Here is a 16,044-nt window from a genome sequence, read left to right on the forward strand (position 1 = left end):
CTCCTGCACCCCAGCCCTGCTTTGGCCCTGGTTCTGTGCTCAGCACTCAGATATCATTTCAAGTAATTCTTACCATGTCCTAGTAAAGTACCTAGGTCCTCGGGTCTGCAAAGCACACACTCCTGGTCATCTTTTTAACACCCCCCCATCCATGTGACAGCAACAGAAACAGCAGTAGCCCCCTACCTTCCGACAGGAAGGCCCCTCCTCTGCTTTGGCCACTCGCTGGTTCACATAGAACACGCGGGGGATGCTCAGCTTGATAGAGTGCAAGTCACTACCAATGATGGCCCACAGCCTGAACAGGCCGGCCTGGCTGGTCTGGCTGATCTGAAAGGAAATGACAACGCATAGCATGTGACAGAACACATGGACACCTGTGAACAAGTCACTCGGAGTTGCTCAGGACCCCTACACAACAGGCAGGAAAGTTGAAGGTCTGTCTTATTCAATTGGACCCCAGGGCTGGCCCGGCATTCCCTGGACCCATGAATAGTGCTGCTGGTTCAGGGGCGTCCTGCCTCCCTGATAAAAAGTCCACACCTGCCTGCTTGGGTCAAGGCCCACACCTGCACAATCTGCCAGGGAAGGTCTAGAATGCTACGTGCAGTTCTTCTCAAGAAGCTCCCCAGCCCTGTGGCAGGCCCGTCTCGGATGGCCCCATGCCTTGGCAGATCCTCTGCTGACTCCAGACGCTGCTTCTTCCTGCGGGCCAGGCGCTGTCGGGCCTGTAGCTGCCACTTCTTCTTGTGGAACCGGAGCCAGACCAGCCATTCTTCCTGGGACAGATGGCAACACAACCAACAGGCACATTGTGAGGTAGAACCATTCCCCCTTGACAGCTTTTAAGCTCTGCAGCTTCCATGTGCTCTGGGATGACTAGGCATCATCACACCCAACTTCCCCAGGGGCCAGGACCTGCCTTGGGGTCCCTGAACGGCCCTCCAGTCACCCCAGCTTCTCACCTGGGTGGTGCCGAGTGTAGGAGGTTGCCCCAAGATCTCTCGCCAGGGCACCGTCAGCGTGAGTTCCTGAGACTCCTCTTGGCTCTCCCAGAGGACTCGCTTCCTCTTGGTGGCTACAGGGATTGCTGGATGGGGTGGCTTTATGAGGCCAAAGTCCTCCATGTCGGGAGCACCTGGCCTGGGGCTGTCTTCTAGGCCTTGAGCCATCACGATCTGGAAAGACCCAATCTGCCTTAACTTTGAGGAGCTTGTTCCTATAAACTCTACCACTTGAACCTAATATGTTACCTAAAACGGGATAGAGACTTATGACCCAATTTAACTTAAAAAATTTTTTTCAGTTGTATATACCTTTATTTATTTACTTATATAAGTAAAAATATATAATATGGTGCTGAGGATCAAACCCAGTGTCTCACACATGCTAGGCAAGAACTGTACCACTGAGCACAACCCCAGCTCTGATTTAACCTTTAATAGCAAAGAGGGCAAATAGAAAAGTTTAGAAAACAATGTCATTCAAGTACCACCAGTGACTGTTAGAGGATGCTCCTTTTAGGATGCTCCTTTAAAATAAATCATTTGTCTAAATGATTGCAAATAATAGCTAACGTGCCCCTTCTCCCGCCTACCACGCTGCTCTCAGGAGCAGCCTCATTCCCCACGTTTTTACGTATTCTGCTTGACCATAAACAACAAGCAGCACAGCTGTTTTACTTCAGGCAAACAGCAATATGTGGTGTACCCCCTACTGACTGTGGCGTGGACCAGGTGTATGGGACAGGCACCTACTGGTGCACGCGCAGGTCCTTTAATCTTAACTGCAGTAGGATATCTGTCACAGGGAAAACCAGCCTTCTGTTGCTTTCCAGATGAAGAAGAGCTAGCTCCCACTTCCTTAGAACCACAAGCTGTGACTAGTGCCCACCTCTGCATGTGCTGCCTGTACCTCACATACCAACAAGCTCCTATCTGCCGGTCCTGACACTTCACATGAACGTCATCACTCAGGGTGGCTGCCATTGGGACATGTCATGCTGTGAAGTCTGGCAACTTCTGGCACCTGTGCAGGCAGCCTTGCAGTGGCTCAGTGATGCCCACCGCCTGAAATTCATACCTGAGTCCCTCCCTAAGTGTGGTGATGCAGTGGACTGCTTCCAGTGAACAGATTACAATACAGTGGTGGGTTCCCTGAAACCAGCTGTAGAATGCTGTGACTTCCACTTGTCCTCACTAACTGGTTCTTACCCATGACTCGCTCTGAAGGTGCCCACTGCCATGCTGTGAGCTGTCCTGCAGAGAGCACCTAAAGTGCTCCTGACATAGCCAGCAAGGAGCCAGGACCAGCCCCTACCCCAGGAGGGAGCCTGGAGGCAGCTCCTCCCCAGAGCCTTCAAGTGAAACAACAGCCCAGCTGTGGACCCCGAGCTGAACACTCAGTCATGCTGTGCAGACTCCTGACCCTTAGAGAGTGACCTGCACCATGTGGTATTCAAGCTGCTATGTTTTGGGGGACATATGTTGTGTTGCAACGTTTAACTAAATATGTTTATGAACCATTTCTTCAAATTATGATTTGTCTCTTCAATTTTATGGCGACTTGTGTGCTATAAAAGTGTGCATTATGCTGAGGCTGGGGCTCAGTGGTACAGCACTTGCCTGGCACGTGTGAGGCACTGGGTTTGATCCTCAGCACCACATAAAAATAATTCCCACCTTTTCTCAGTACTGGGGAATCAACCCAAGGCCTTACACATGCAGAGCAAGTGTTCTTCCACTGAGCCACAACCCACCTCCACCCAATTCTTATTACCCAGTCATTCTGCTGTTCTTTTTTTAGACCAGAGTATTTAGACTTATATTAATGAATCAGTCTTTCCCTATGCTGTGTTTCTTGTGTGCTTTAAGAAGCCCTTCCCATCCCAGCATGGGGAAGGCACTCTCTTGTATTTGTTCCTAGAGATTTCAATTGAAATCTTAATTCTTGGGGCTTAGATGTGGCTTGGTGGTGCCTACCTAGGAAGCATGGAGCCCTGGGTTCAATCACAGGACTGCAAAAGAAAACAATAAAAGAAAGAAGTCTTCATTCTGTTTGGAATTATTTTCATATTTGGAGATATGGTAACTTAAAATAAATAGCCATTTTCCCCAGCACCTTAGCTGACCAGTGGTTCCTTCTCTCCCTAGAACTTGTCATGGCACATCTGTGATATGCCAACGGCCCCTGGCACAAGGATCTTCTTCTCCTTTTTTTTTTTTTTTTGGTGCTGGGTATTGAAACCAGGGACTTGTGCATGCAAGGTGATCCTCTACCAACTGAGCTATATCTCCAGCCCCATAAGGATCTTCTTTCAGGCTCCTAGTTAGCTCTACTCTCTAGCCTTTACAGATATAGCAAGGCATAATGAAAGATCTGTATCCTTCAGGCTGGGGATGTGGCTTAAGTGGTAATGCGCTCGCCTAGAGTGTGTGAGGCCCTGGGTTTGATTCTCGGCACCACATAAAAATAAAGATATTGTGTCCACCTAAAACTGAAAAATAAATATTAAAAAAAAAAAAAAAGAACTGTATCCTTCAAAATTGCTCTGGTTGTCAGAGTGCAGTGGTGCATGCCTGTAATCCCAGAGACTTGGGAGGCTAAGGCAGGAGGATTGCAAGTTTGAGACCATCCTCAGCAACTTAGTAAGAAGTACTCCTGGGGGCTGGGGACGTGGCTCAAGCTGTAGCGCGCTCGCCTGGCATGCGTGCGGCCCGGGTTCGATCCTCAGCACCATATACCAACAATGATGTTGTGTCCGCCGAGAACTAAAAAATAAATATTAAAAATTCTCTCTCTCTCACTCTCTCTTTAAAAAAAAAAAAAAAAAAGAAGTACTCCTGGGTTCAGACCCCAGTGATTGGAAAAAAAAAAAAAAAGAAAGAAAAAGAAAAGCTCTGGTTATTTATTTTTTCTTAAAGTGTGGAACATTCAAGCTTAATTTTTTTTTAATGTAGATGGACAAGATCTTTATTTATTCACTTATTTTTATATGGTGTTGAGGATCCAACCCAGTGTCTCACACATGTGAGGCAAATGCTCTACCACTAAGATCCAGCCCCAGTTATTTTGATCTTTACACTTCATATGGATTTCAGGATTAATCTATCAAGTTGTAGCCCCAAAACTCTGTAGATGATTTTACTGGAATTTTATGGATTAATTTGGGGCAAACTGCTTCTAATAGTAAGTCCTTCCACACAAGAAGATGGTTCTTAGGTGACTTTTTACATATTTAAATAAAGTCACATTTTTTTCCAATGAAAACCTTACATATATTTGTTACCGAGAATTTATTTGCTATTATTATAAATGGTACCTTTTGAAAAGTATTTTCTAATGTTTCCAGTGCAAAAGCTACAGATTTTATTTATTAATTTTTTTTTTAACGTGGTGCTGAGGATCGAACCCAGGGCCTTGCACATGCTAGGCAAGCACTCTACTGCTGAGCCATAACCGCAGCCCCAAAATTAGATTTTTATATATTATCTTGTATCTGTGTTGTTCAAATGTGTTACTCTTGTCCTATTAAATGTAAAAATAACATCTAGGCTTCCTTATATTTTGTGTTACCAGATCATATTATCTGCAAACAGTGAGTTTGTTTCCCTCTTTTCGTATTTTTGGCACTGGGGATTGAACCCTGGGGTTCTCTACCACTGAGCTACATGCCCAGCCCTTTTTGAGACAGGGTCTTAAGTTGCTCAGCTGGCCTCAAACCTGCGATCCTCTTGCCTCAGCCTCCTGAGTGGCTGTTATTATAGGTGTGTGCCACCATGGCCAGCTTTTCTTTCAATACCTAAAGTTTAATTTTTCTTGTCTAATTATGCCAGCAAAGACCTCCAAACAGTCTTGAAAAGCAGCATGCTAACACCATACCTCTCTCATCCCTTCCTTCAAGCTTCCAGTGTTTTGCCACAAAGCAGAGGTCTGCAGCTGGGGCCAAGATGTGCTCTATCAGTGAGAAACACCTCATCTAACCCGACTTCGACTGCTGAAAGCTTTATCCTAAACCAACATTAAAGTCTATCAAATGTTTTTTCTGCATCTCTTTGAGATGATCCTCTGAGTTTTCTTTCTTAATGATGAATTAAATGGACTCTCCCAGGAATAATTCAATTAGCAGTTTACTGAAACACTTGCCCCTCCTGGCGTGAATCCTACTTGGTCAATCATTCTTGTTCTTGTGCTACCCCATTGACTTTTGCTAATATTCTTGCATCTGTTGTTTATTTTAACTAAAAATGGCCTAAGACTTCCTATCTCACATTGTTATTGGTTCCACCACCAACTAATAAGCACTACCAATGGTCACTAAGCACAGAATGTTTGGTGTTGGCTCGTTTTCACCTGTGGTTGAGTTCTCCTTCAATGGTTCAAATTCTGTTCAGGTTTCCTCATTTCTTCCAGGGCTGGTTTTCACAATTCTTCTATGGTGCTGTCCATTCCATTTATTTTCCAGTTTAGCACAGAATGGGAATTTTTTCATTTTTTTCAGGCTTTATTGGTAATTACTCTGGTTTTCATTAATTGCTCATGTCTGGAGCCAGTCTGTGCTCAGGAGAGGCTCTGGCTGTCTCTTCATTCCTGCCCTTGCCATAGGGTTTCTTTCTATTTCCTGTGTGTCTGTTGCTCTGATTCTGTCAGATAAAACCTGAATCTATGTCTACTGTTTTTCCTACACATGTGTAGACATGCAAATGGCATACACTGTCTGCATACTACCAATCTCAATAGTGTATTTCCACTCAGTTCTGAGTATTGTCTAATTTCCTTTGTGACTTCTTTGATCCATGAATTATTTATAAGCCTTGTTTCTTAACTTCCAAACATGGTCTGTATTGAAATTATTTGGAACTTGTTACAACTTACTTTGTAGTATATAGGGTTGTTATTTTGTGTTCTTGCAAAGAATGTGCTTCTCTACTTATTTTTATTAGTTATTGATGGACCTTTATTCATTTATTTGTTTTATATGTGGTGCTGAGAATCGAACCCAGTGCCTCACACATGCTAGGCAAGCCTGCTACCACTGAGCCACAACCCAGCCCCCCCATCCCCCATTTATTGAGTGTAAGATTTTGTTTGTTGGCTGGGGTTGTGGCTCAGAGGTAGAGTGTTTGCTTTGTACATGCAAGGCCTTGGTTTGATTCTCAGCACCCATAAAACAAAATAAATAAAACTAAAAAAAAAAAAAAAAAGATTTTGTTTGTTTACTACAAGTAGCTAATTACTAAATCTAGTTAAATATATCATTCCAACTTTATGTGTTTTTACTAATTTCTGGTCTGCTTAATATGTCAGTTGAGAGAGTTAAAATTTCCCGAATTGCCAATTTTTCTTATAATCGGGTAAAATTTTACATTACTGAATTTGAGGCTACATTATTAGAATTTCATGTTCCCAATGAATTAAAACTTCCAGGATTATTCAATAACTCTCCTATGTCTGCTAATATTCTTGGGCTTAGACATTATTTTGTCTGCATTAATATAGTGATGTTGGCTTTCTTTTGGTTAACATTTACCTGGTGCATTTACTTCTTCTGTACCCTCATTTCTTAGGTACAGCTCTTACAAATGAGACATGTGAAGTCTTTAAAATCCAGTCCACCCGAGAATCTGGATTTTTAAAAAATCACGTGAGGGACTGTGTTGCTCTGGTTTATAGTTCACTTTAATTTTTTAGCACTTGAAAATATTTCTTCACTGTTGTGAATTTAGCTAACTCTTTAACTGTATTATCTCCACTGTTTCCAAGTGTGTCTACAGGAAAGAATGTGTGTCTACAGTAGCAAAACTGAGGCTACATGGTGCAGTGATCTGCTCACGCTCCCAGGTCTCATTCATATACCTCAATGTTTAAGCGTAAGATAGCTCTTTACCCTTACCTGATGACTCACAATCTGTTTCCAATTACAATAGTTAACACTGGAGGGCATTAAAGAACAAAGTACCAAGATGTACATTTTTTAGGGGGGAAAAAAAAAGCACCTTAAAGATGGTACCGAGTACCATGGATGGTAGCTCCAGTACCTTGACACCCTGTGTCTCCTGGCTAAGTCTGTTACCTGTCTCTTTCCCTCAAGGACAAACAGCTCACTGATCTTCTTCTGCTTGTAGATGTCACTCTTCTCCAGCAGCTTCTTATGCAGCCAGTCTGGGTGTCTGACGCGTGGCACTGGGTTCTTCACCTGCACAAGGATATCGATCAGGGATCGATGTGTCAGCTCCCTGGGTTCCCAGCCGCCTGGCTGGGTCCACTGGCTCTCGCCCTCACCTGCTGCAGAGCTGCGGGGATGGTGATGATCTTCTGGATGGCACTCCCCAGGCGCTCGATGTAGTAGTCCCAGTCCAGAATCTGCATGAGCAGGCAGCAGAGAGAAATGGCAGCAGGGGAGCTCTGTGTTCAGTCTAAACCCACGCAGAGCACTGTGCTAAATGTTTTGTGTCCTACTTAATCCCCTAGAATTCCAGGTGCCTGCTTCAGAGGAGGAAACTTGGTAGACAGCTGAATGAGCTTACAAGCCAGTAGGTGGCTGAGCCAGTACACTTAGCTTTAGTCTATCCGAAAGAACAGCCGAAGGGCCTCCCAGCATTTTGCTTTTCCATTTGTGCCCTAAAATACTCTATTTCCTCATCTCTTACACACAAGAAAGAAGGTAGTCAGGAATGAAGACTCCAGACAAGACAGGAGATATGATCCAAGGCAAGCATATTTTGCTCTAGCTTTCCTCTAAAATTTTTAAGAGTAGAAAAAAACTGGTACTCACTGTCCGAATATCAAAGTCTTGAAGGGATGAGCTCTTAAGCCATTTCCGAAGAAAGTGCTTCCTCACTGTGGGCTCTGCTTGGAAAATGGCAAGTGGGATGGCCCTGGGTGAGGAAGAAAGCAAAGAGACTCACAATGAGACTCACCCAGATCCACTGTAACTGTAATCAAATGTACATGGAAGTAAGTGTTTATAAGAACTTATAACCTACATTTTAAAGAATGTTATGCTGTACAGACTGCATCTCATGTATGTTGATAATGTTCAATAACTAGATGATGTTCCATTATATTAAAAGACAGGTTTAACGTGCACTCCCCACCACTGGCTGTTCTCAAGGCTTCCCATGGAGCCATCCTAGCTCTTGAAGTCCTGGTAGAAATTCAACCAGGAGCACACCAGGGACAAGCCCTTTATTCTGTGTGTCATCCACAGGCAGTCACAGTTTCCTCCTGTTTCCTTCAGGTCATCCCCACATGGTTCCAGCCTCTGTGCACACTGAAATTTCCCGGTGGGAGAGGCATCTTTTGCAACTGCCCTTAAAGTGGTTCTAGAAGCCAGAGGGCATTTTTTTGTCAGGGAACTGAGTGACACAGGGAAGGGAGCTCGACCCAGACCTTGCCTGGTGACAGGACAATTGCATATGACCCTCCAAGACACCCTGACTCTAAGCCCTCGACAGAAAGGAGTTGACTCCCCAAACTCAGGTTCTCCAGGCTCAAACCCCCAGGGTCTCACCAGGACCCCAGCAAGGCTTACTTCTTTCAACACCAACCAGCACATGTTCTTGCTGAGGAAGCTCCACCACCCATGCCGTTTTTCATAGCCAGTCCCTCCCCGGAGGGTGCCCCTACCTTTCGGTGACAGGAGAGCCCTCAGGCTTGCGGGAGATGATGTAGCGGCAGCTCAGCCCAGCATCCTTGACCATCTGGTCTCCCAGGAACTCAGCCAGGCGCTTTGCTGTGCTGATAGATGTGGACTTCTGCTCCCCATAATCTTCTAGCTTCCGAGACATTGAGCGGTTCTCAGATATCAACTCGAACAGCTCAGAATCCGGCATGTTAGCTGCCTAGAAAAAAAGGCAATGGGTGAAGCCCTAGTGGAGAGGCCGAGGTCAGGCCTGAGCTCACTAGGGCTTTGATCCCATAGGACCAGCAGTGTCCCCACCGCAGGAGATAAAGGCAGGCTCTGTATTTTTAAAAGGCTTTCCTATTACTGCTCATTTAATTTATTTAAAAATTCATCTTTTTTAAAAAATATTTTTTAGTTGTTGATGGACATTTGTTTATTAATTTATACATGGTGCTGAGAATTGAACCCAATGCCTCACACATGCTAGGCAAGCGCTCTCCCACTGAGCTCTAGCCCCAGCCCTACTGCTCATTTTAATACCTAAACAAAAAGAGCATAAGACTTGAGTTTTTATTTTATTAAGTTGCATGAGAAATGTGTATTGGTGAGCAGCACTAAAGGTGCAGAGCAGAGGAAGGAGTTGAAGGAGGGAAGAACTGGAGGAAGGAAAGCCACTGGGACTAGCAGAGTCTTCTGGCCTGATGAGGCACCAATGGTGCTAATGCAGTCCCAGCTTTCATTTGTGTGTATATGTGGTGCTGGGGATTGAACCCAGGGCCACATGTGCGCTGGCAAGTGCTCCACCACTGAGCACTGAGCCACCCCTTTGTATTTTGAGACAGGGCCTAACTTGCTGAGACTGGTCTTGAACTTATAATCTTTCTGTCTCAGCCTCCCGAGCAGATGGGATTACAGGTCTGTGCCACCATGCCTGGCTGATGCAGCTGTTTTTTGGCACACTTGTTCCCCAACTGCCATCTGTAAGATCTGCTCAGCTCCTAAAAGCCAGAAAAATGTTCCAGAACATTTCAACATTCCTTTTACCAAGAAAGACTACTGTTAAAAACAGAGCAAAGGAGGAAAGGCAGAGCCACATGCAGTAGTGGTGGTAGCAGAGCTCTGACCATCTCAGGAGGGCGGATTCGAGCTGCCAGGTGGCACGTAGCTTGTACATACAGGTACACAGCAGCACAGGGGCAGCCCAATGATCTGAGGAATATCTGTCACTGTAATTCATTTTGTATTTCTTTTATTACAGTGCAGGGAGTAAGTTATAAAAGTTATAATCAGGGGCTAGGGTTGTAGTTCAGTGGTAGAGTGCTCGCCTAGCACATGTGAGGTCCTAGGTTCGATCCTCAGCACCACATAAAAAATAAATAAAATAAAGGTATCGTGTCCAACTACTACTAAAAAAAAAAAAAAGTTATGGTCAGGTATAGTGGTGCATATCTGCAATCTCAGAGACTTGGAAGGCTGAGGCAGGAGGCTTGCAAGTTTGAGGCCAATCTCAGCAACTTAGCAGGACTTTGTCTCAAAATAAACAATAAAAGGGGGCTGGGGGTGTATGTAGCTCAGTAGTAAAGCTGGGTTCAAACCCCAGTACAAAACCCCTGGGTTCAATCCCCAGTACAAAAACAAAGACAAGACAAAATTAAATCAAACCAAAACAAACTGGAGTTTACGTGTGCTTGTGTAGGGCCTACAGAGACTTTAAAAATCAGAGAAGTCCATGTGATCATTGGTAAATTTTCCCCCTATTTGATCATGTCAACTTAAAAATGCTTCCTTCAGAGTTGTCGCTGGACAGAGAAGCTAAGGGGGAATTCTGGGACACCAGTGCTAAGGGTCAGCCATGTCCATCTGCTCTCCAGGAGCCCAGGCACAAGGTCCCTTTCCTGCAGGAGAGGGTTGGTCCACTGATTCGGTGGTAAGGGAGGCGGCTCTGACCTTGCTGTATAGCACGTCCAGCCAGTAGTCGGCCACCTTGGCGACGGAGCCATACACTTCCTCCAGGGTGCTGCCCTTGAGGAAGGCCTCAAACACAGAGGACTGGAAGATTTTAATCAGCTGCAGCTCCCCACGGCGTTTGACCTCGAAGCCCTTCAGCTCAGCCAGGGAACCATCTTCATTAAATACAGCATATCTGAAAAAAGAAGGGCCCTATAGCAAAGCCTCAGTGGGGCACTGGCTGCTTCTGTCTCGCCTCTGCAGTCTTCAGCCCGCTCTCGCCCCCCATCGCCAGTGGCAGCCAACGGCACTCCACCCACAAAGGGTTCTCAACTCCAGAACAACTCAAAAGCCTACCCTACAGAACCAGAGGAGGGCAGTGTGAGGAGCATTGCTGCACTGGGGTTCCGCTTCTCTCAAGTCAAGCCAGGGAGAAAACCAACCAACACTCAGCCTGTGTACCCTTACTCTGGGCCCGAGTTCCAGATGGGTCGTGAAGCCCAATCCACCTCAACGCATCTCCTCCAGAGCACAGTGACTGTGAGGGCCCTACCTCTTTTTCAGTTTCTTCCCCTCTTCTTTGGAGGCTGGAAGGATCATGGCAAGGTAGGGCCCGTCAACTTCAAAAAAGATGCTGTTCTCTGAGCGGGTGACGTAGGTGAGTGAGGAGGGCTCTGCCAACTCCTGGTACTGGTCGTTGGTAAAGCCTTCCTGAGAACCAAGTGAGAAGGGATAACTTCACTCACAAAGGCCCAGACCTGGAAGCCATCTGCTGTCCCTTAAGGTGTGGACAGGTCAGCAAACTGAGGTTGTTCCATACAGTGGTCACAACCTGGCAGCGGAAAGGAAGGGCGCCCTGAGACACACAATAGCCTGCTGATTCTCCAGTGCACTCTGCCCAGTCCAAGTTCCAGGCTGTTGTTTCCACATAGGACCTTCCAGGAAAAACACCATGGTTGCCGGGGTTTCAGGTGGGCGGGGGCTCTGTGGAGAATTGCCTGACTCTAGGGAGAACACAGCCAAGGCTGGATGGTCTCATACCAGGAATAAGTACTCAAAAAACAAAAGCCAAAAAACACAGAGGGCATGCCTAAGAGCACATGCAGAGGTGAGGGAGCCCCAGGCCAACAGGGGGATCTGATAACGAACACGCATGGGTCAGATGGCACCATAACCTCACATGACAACACCCACCACACTGCTGATGCAAATAAATAAGCCAACAGATAAGGGAATAAAGCCAACAAGGGAATAAATGGGAGAAGGCTGACAGCTCCTATAGAATTTCAATTAATGTAAGTGGAAGAAATGGGGAAAGCTCACCATAGGAAACCCACATGGAGACAAGGGAGATCTGGGTTAGCATGCTGAAGCTTACAGAGTAACAGGGTACTGGCAAAGTCTCTAATTCTCTCCTCTATAACCCTCCTTAACCACTGTGGTGGCTCCAAATTTGCCCAGGTTCTGTGCTCCTCCAGGAAGGGGACTGACCCTCTTTCTTTGTGTGTCATTACTAAGAATGGCACATATAGCAGAGAGAAGGAACCTCAGAGTAGAGAGGTATGGCAGATGCAGACAGCATCTATTTCTGGTGACCCACACAATGTTCCTAAAACGTTGACCCAACACAACCAGGACTCAACAGTGGGGTGTAAGTTCTGTGGTGGTCCTCCCAGAGAGCCCTAATAATCTCAGCCTCATAACAAGGAACAATAGACAGCCCTGGATCAAGCTCAGGCAACAAAATGGCTGGCTAGGAGACCAAGGCATAGCCCCACGCTGGAGGGGATACAGTATGGGCTCGGGACAGAGGAAGGACAGAAGCAAGAGAAGCAGGAAATCCCAGTGAAGTCTGGTTTAGTTACAGGGTGCACCAATAGGTGTTCCTTCATCTTGACGACTGTGCTGTGGCTTATGAGGATGTTAATGCAGGGAAAGCAGGTTAGAGTGTACATGGAATTCTTTGTACTACTTTTTTAGTTTTCTGTAAGTTTAAATTAAAAAAAAAAAAAAAAGATCTAAAATAGTGTGGGTACTGTGCTGCAGGAGAAAGAACTCACTTGGTGACTTGTGCAGACTGACCACAGACCCTAAGGCCAGAAAAGACTTGAGGAGGTGAGGAAGTGTGTTTGTATCAGGAGGATGAGCAGTGAGCTGAGGGTCTTGAAAAGAACCAGGGAAATCACCCTCCCTGAGGCCAGGCCAGCAGTCAGGATGAGATGTCTCTCCTGTTGCAACCCAGACTCACCTTGACCATGATGTTCAACATGGCCCCAGGGTAGGAGATGGTCACCTTGGGTTTCTTCGCATTGGTCGTCTTGATGACAAAATTTTCTGGGAAGCTATTGGGCAGGACGCACCATATTCCATCTGTGTCCAGTTCCAAGGGCCTCCTTTAGGGACAGAGAGGACTAAGGTCTCACGGATACAAGATGGTGGTCCCATATACTAGAGAACCAAGTGTCAGATCCCGCAAACACAATGACAGCAAACCCAGCCATCTTCCCAGCGAGAGATCTTCTAGTTATCAATCCTCCCAAGGCTCCTACCCTGCTGTGTGAGCCCTGGCTGAGGACCTAAGCCCACTCACCCAATCTGTTCTATCAGTTCTCGGGCCTGGGTGATGATGTTGGCCCCCGTAAAGCAGACAATGCCAGCCATCTCCATGGAGTACCAGCGTGCCCTGGGGAAGACAGTTGGCCTGCAATGGATGGGCTGTGGGAGTCTCGCCACAGGGACTGGGGGAGGGAAGGGAGGACCCCCGGAGGGACGATGGCAGCAGCCACACAAGCTTGAAACAGGACAAAACCAAGGCAGGATTTGGTTCTGCCCCAAGGACACTTCTGTCCCTACTTCAGGAAGCAAAGTGTGGCTCAGCAAAGTTCCGGAAGGGTGCAGTGTACAGCCTTGGCACCAGCTCAGTTTGGCAGGATGCAGTCCCTTCCTAGACCCAGCTAATGCCCTCTATACTCCCCCTCCACCTCTGGCCTCTAAGAGGACTCCAAGCACTTGCCTGGGAGATGCCCTCAGCCTTAAGCTAGCCCATCACACTGCCTGCTTGGGCCAGTCCTCTACCTCCTATCTCAGTCTCTCCACCCCCTCTGCCCCAGTAGCATTAAACATGTCACTCCCTCCAAAAGCAACATCAAGTAAATATATCCTTCCCTCAAAATTGATGACAGGGGCTAGACTCCCACCTTTATCTAGAGCTGCCAGTTGCCAGTCCTCTCATCCACCACACCCCAGATTGAGAGGCCTGTCTTGCCTGCTGTTCCTGAGGCCCTGACCATTCCTGTCTAAGAAACATAGCTCAGGCCTCACTGCCCACCATCACCTGAACCTGCTTCCTACTCCCCCTGGAAACAGTGTCCACTGTGGCTTTAAGACCCTGGCCCCTCAGCCAGCTCCATGGCCATTGTTGGTCCATGCCTTGTCCACCCTTCAATGCATTGGTGCTGTTTGGCAAGCACCCAGGCCCTTTCCATACTCTCAGGTGATGACACCAAGTGGCACAGTATGCTGAAATCAATGAGGTGCCCTTGTAATCCACAGTGTTCAGACCAAGGGTCCAGCAGCCTGTACCTCCTCCAGCCAGCACAGCCCAACTCTCTGTGGCCTCCCAGTCCCACCCTGAGCCCACGTCTCCAGAAATCAACGAGCTGTCCCCCCATCTCTCCGGACATTAGGACACTCTGCCCATGTACTTGTCCCTGAGCACCCGATGCAGCCCATACCCCTTGCGCATGACATAGCCGTAGAAGGAGTTGAGAATGCACTTGTGAGCCAGCTGCAGCGAGTCATATAGGACCTCCATGTTCCTGCAGCGCTTCACCTCGGCTGCATCACCCGCCTCCATGGCTGCAGAGAGCTTCTTTTTCCACACCTGCAACATGCAAGCCGTGAGTGCTGCCTAGTTTTCCCATTTAAAAGTTCACAAGGTCAACAGCCCAGAATTTATATCGCCTTCCTTCCATCCCATGCCCCGAGAGTGTCTGAGCAGACCCACACAAAAACTGCCGAGGTTACAACCCATGGGCCTTCTCCTCCTTCACCACGACACTTGCGCTGTGACCAAGACATCTAACAAGGTGGACACTTGCCAAAATCCACATTCAACCTCGCCCAGCCATCTCCAGCACATCCCTACCATGTGGACCATCGGGAGGCAAATGTTCCAAGCACCAGGGAACATAGCACATTTTCCCCCATGGGACCAGACTTGGAGCAAACACCCGCTACAGCAATGATCCACCCACACACCTTAGACCCGAGGTCGTTGCAACCCCTAGCAGAACCACATGAAAATGAGCTGATGACCACTGATGGGTCTCTTTGGGGCTCCCAGGCCAAGTCCCGCTGCCCCGCTGCCCCTTGCTCAGCGTGTTTGACAAGTGAGTTACAGTGTACAATCGTAAAAACAGGAACCCGTGCCAGGTAAACAACCAGCACAACCGCTACAGCCACCCCGCCGTGACAGTGCTTAGGTCCCTGACTGCTCGTAAGATAACGGCAAGCGTTGGCCAATAGATGCTGCAAAGCCAAGCAAGGAGTGTGCAGTGTTCCCAATGATGTCTGGTGCCGAGAGACAACCAAATGCATTTATCAAAATCACACAACTCTACTAAAGAGGGTGAGCTCACTCTGCCAGAGGTGCTGCGATGGGTTCAGATGATGGCAGATCCAGCTCACTTTCACCAATGTCCGCTGGCCCTCCTACCACGCTGTACCAGAGACACTACAGCCACAGCCCAACACACAGCACCCTCCTGGTCCCAGCAGACCCCTGCTCCCCCGTCGAGATGTTCGAGGAACTTAATAAAGTCTTAGGCAATCGAGACTTCACAGAGTTTACATGAGACCAAAAGTCTTTGGATCACACATGTTGGGCCAGGGGTATAATGCCCCCGGTGCCAGGCAAGGGGCCTGGAGCCAGGGCCCAGTGGGATAGGAGGATGCTCATGTGGGCAGGTCATGCCTTCTATCCCTCCCAAAGTGAGTCCAGGAGGTGGAGCTGCTATGGTGGAAGGAGAGGGCTGAGCTGGGAGGTCATGGCTCCGTGGAGTCTTGGCTAGCCCTGCTGTGGGGTGTCTGAGGCCTGGGCCTGTCTGGCCGGCTTTGTGTCTTGTGACTAGAAGTCAGGTGTGCCTGCTTCTAGTCAGGATGAAGAAAACAGCTTAGTGGATTCTGGTAAAAGCCATCGATACAGAAATGCAGAGAAGGGCTGGGGTTGTGGCTCGAGGTAGAGCACTTGCCTAACATGCATGAGACACCAAATAAAAATAAAATAAAGATACGTGTCCACTTATAAATAAATATGAGGAAAACAATAAGATATTTACGAGTGCCTATTATATGCCAGGAATCCCGTTAGATTCTGAAGAAGCCAGGTAAAGTCACTTCACTTTCAGGGCCTATCTGATGAAGGAGGGAAGACAGATGAACAAGTACCCGCATCACTAAAATAAAGTGAG

At 47.3% G+C, this 16,044-nt stretch overlaps 1 protein-coding gene across 4 annotated transcripts in view; it reads right to left on the bottom strand.

The window, feature by feature from the left end:
* The window catches only part of Pole (DNA polymerase epsilon, catalytic subunit), a 47,641-nt gene that overhangs the window by 16,722 nt on the left and 14,875 nt on the right, over window positions 1-16,044 (bottom strand). For all 4 annotated transcript variants that reach the window (XR_013434928.1, XM_005336349.5, XM_078039468.1 and 1 more), the window contains 12 exons: window positions 14,308-14,456; window positions 13,164-13,256; window positions 12,822-12,966; window positions 11,127-11,284; window positions 10,574-10,769; window positions 8,629-8,843; window positions 7,775-7,877; window positions 7,282-7,362; window positions 7,073-7,195; window positions 966-1,178; window positions 570-779; window positions 187-330 (listed from right to left, as the gene is read on the bottom strand). Coding sequence is in view for 3 of the 4 variants with exons in the window: in XM_005336349.5 (XP_005336406.2) it covers window positions 187-330; window positions 570-779; window positions 966-1,178; window positions 7,073-7,195; window positions 7,282-7,362; window positions 7,775-7,877; window positions 8,629-8,843; window positions 10,574-10,769; window positions 11,127-11,284; window positions 12,822-12,966; window positions 13,164-13,256; window positions 14,308-14,456 (1,830 nt within the window). In the remaining variant the exon portion in view is untranslated. The remainder of the gene's footprint in view (window positions 1-186; window positions 331-569; window positions 780-965; window positions 1,179-7,072; window positions 7,196-7,281; window positions 7,363-7,774; window positions 7,878-8,628; window positions 8,844-10,573; window positions 10,770-11,126; window positions 11,285-12,821; window positions 12,967-13,163; window positions 13,257-14,307; window positions 14,457-16,044) is intronic.

This window comes from Ictidomys tridecemlineatus, chromosome 2 (genome assembly GCF_052094955.1).
Source record: "Ictidomys tridecemlineatus isolate mIctTri1 chromosome 2, mIctTri1.hap1, whole genome shotgun sequence".
NCBI lineage: Eukaryota > Metazoa > Chordata > Mammalia > Rodentia > Sciuridae > Ictidomys > Ictidomys tridecemlineatus.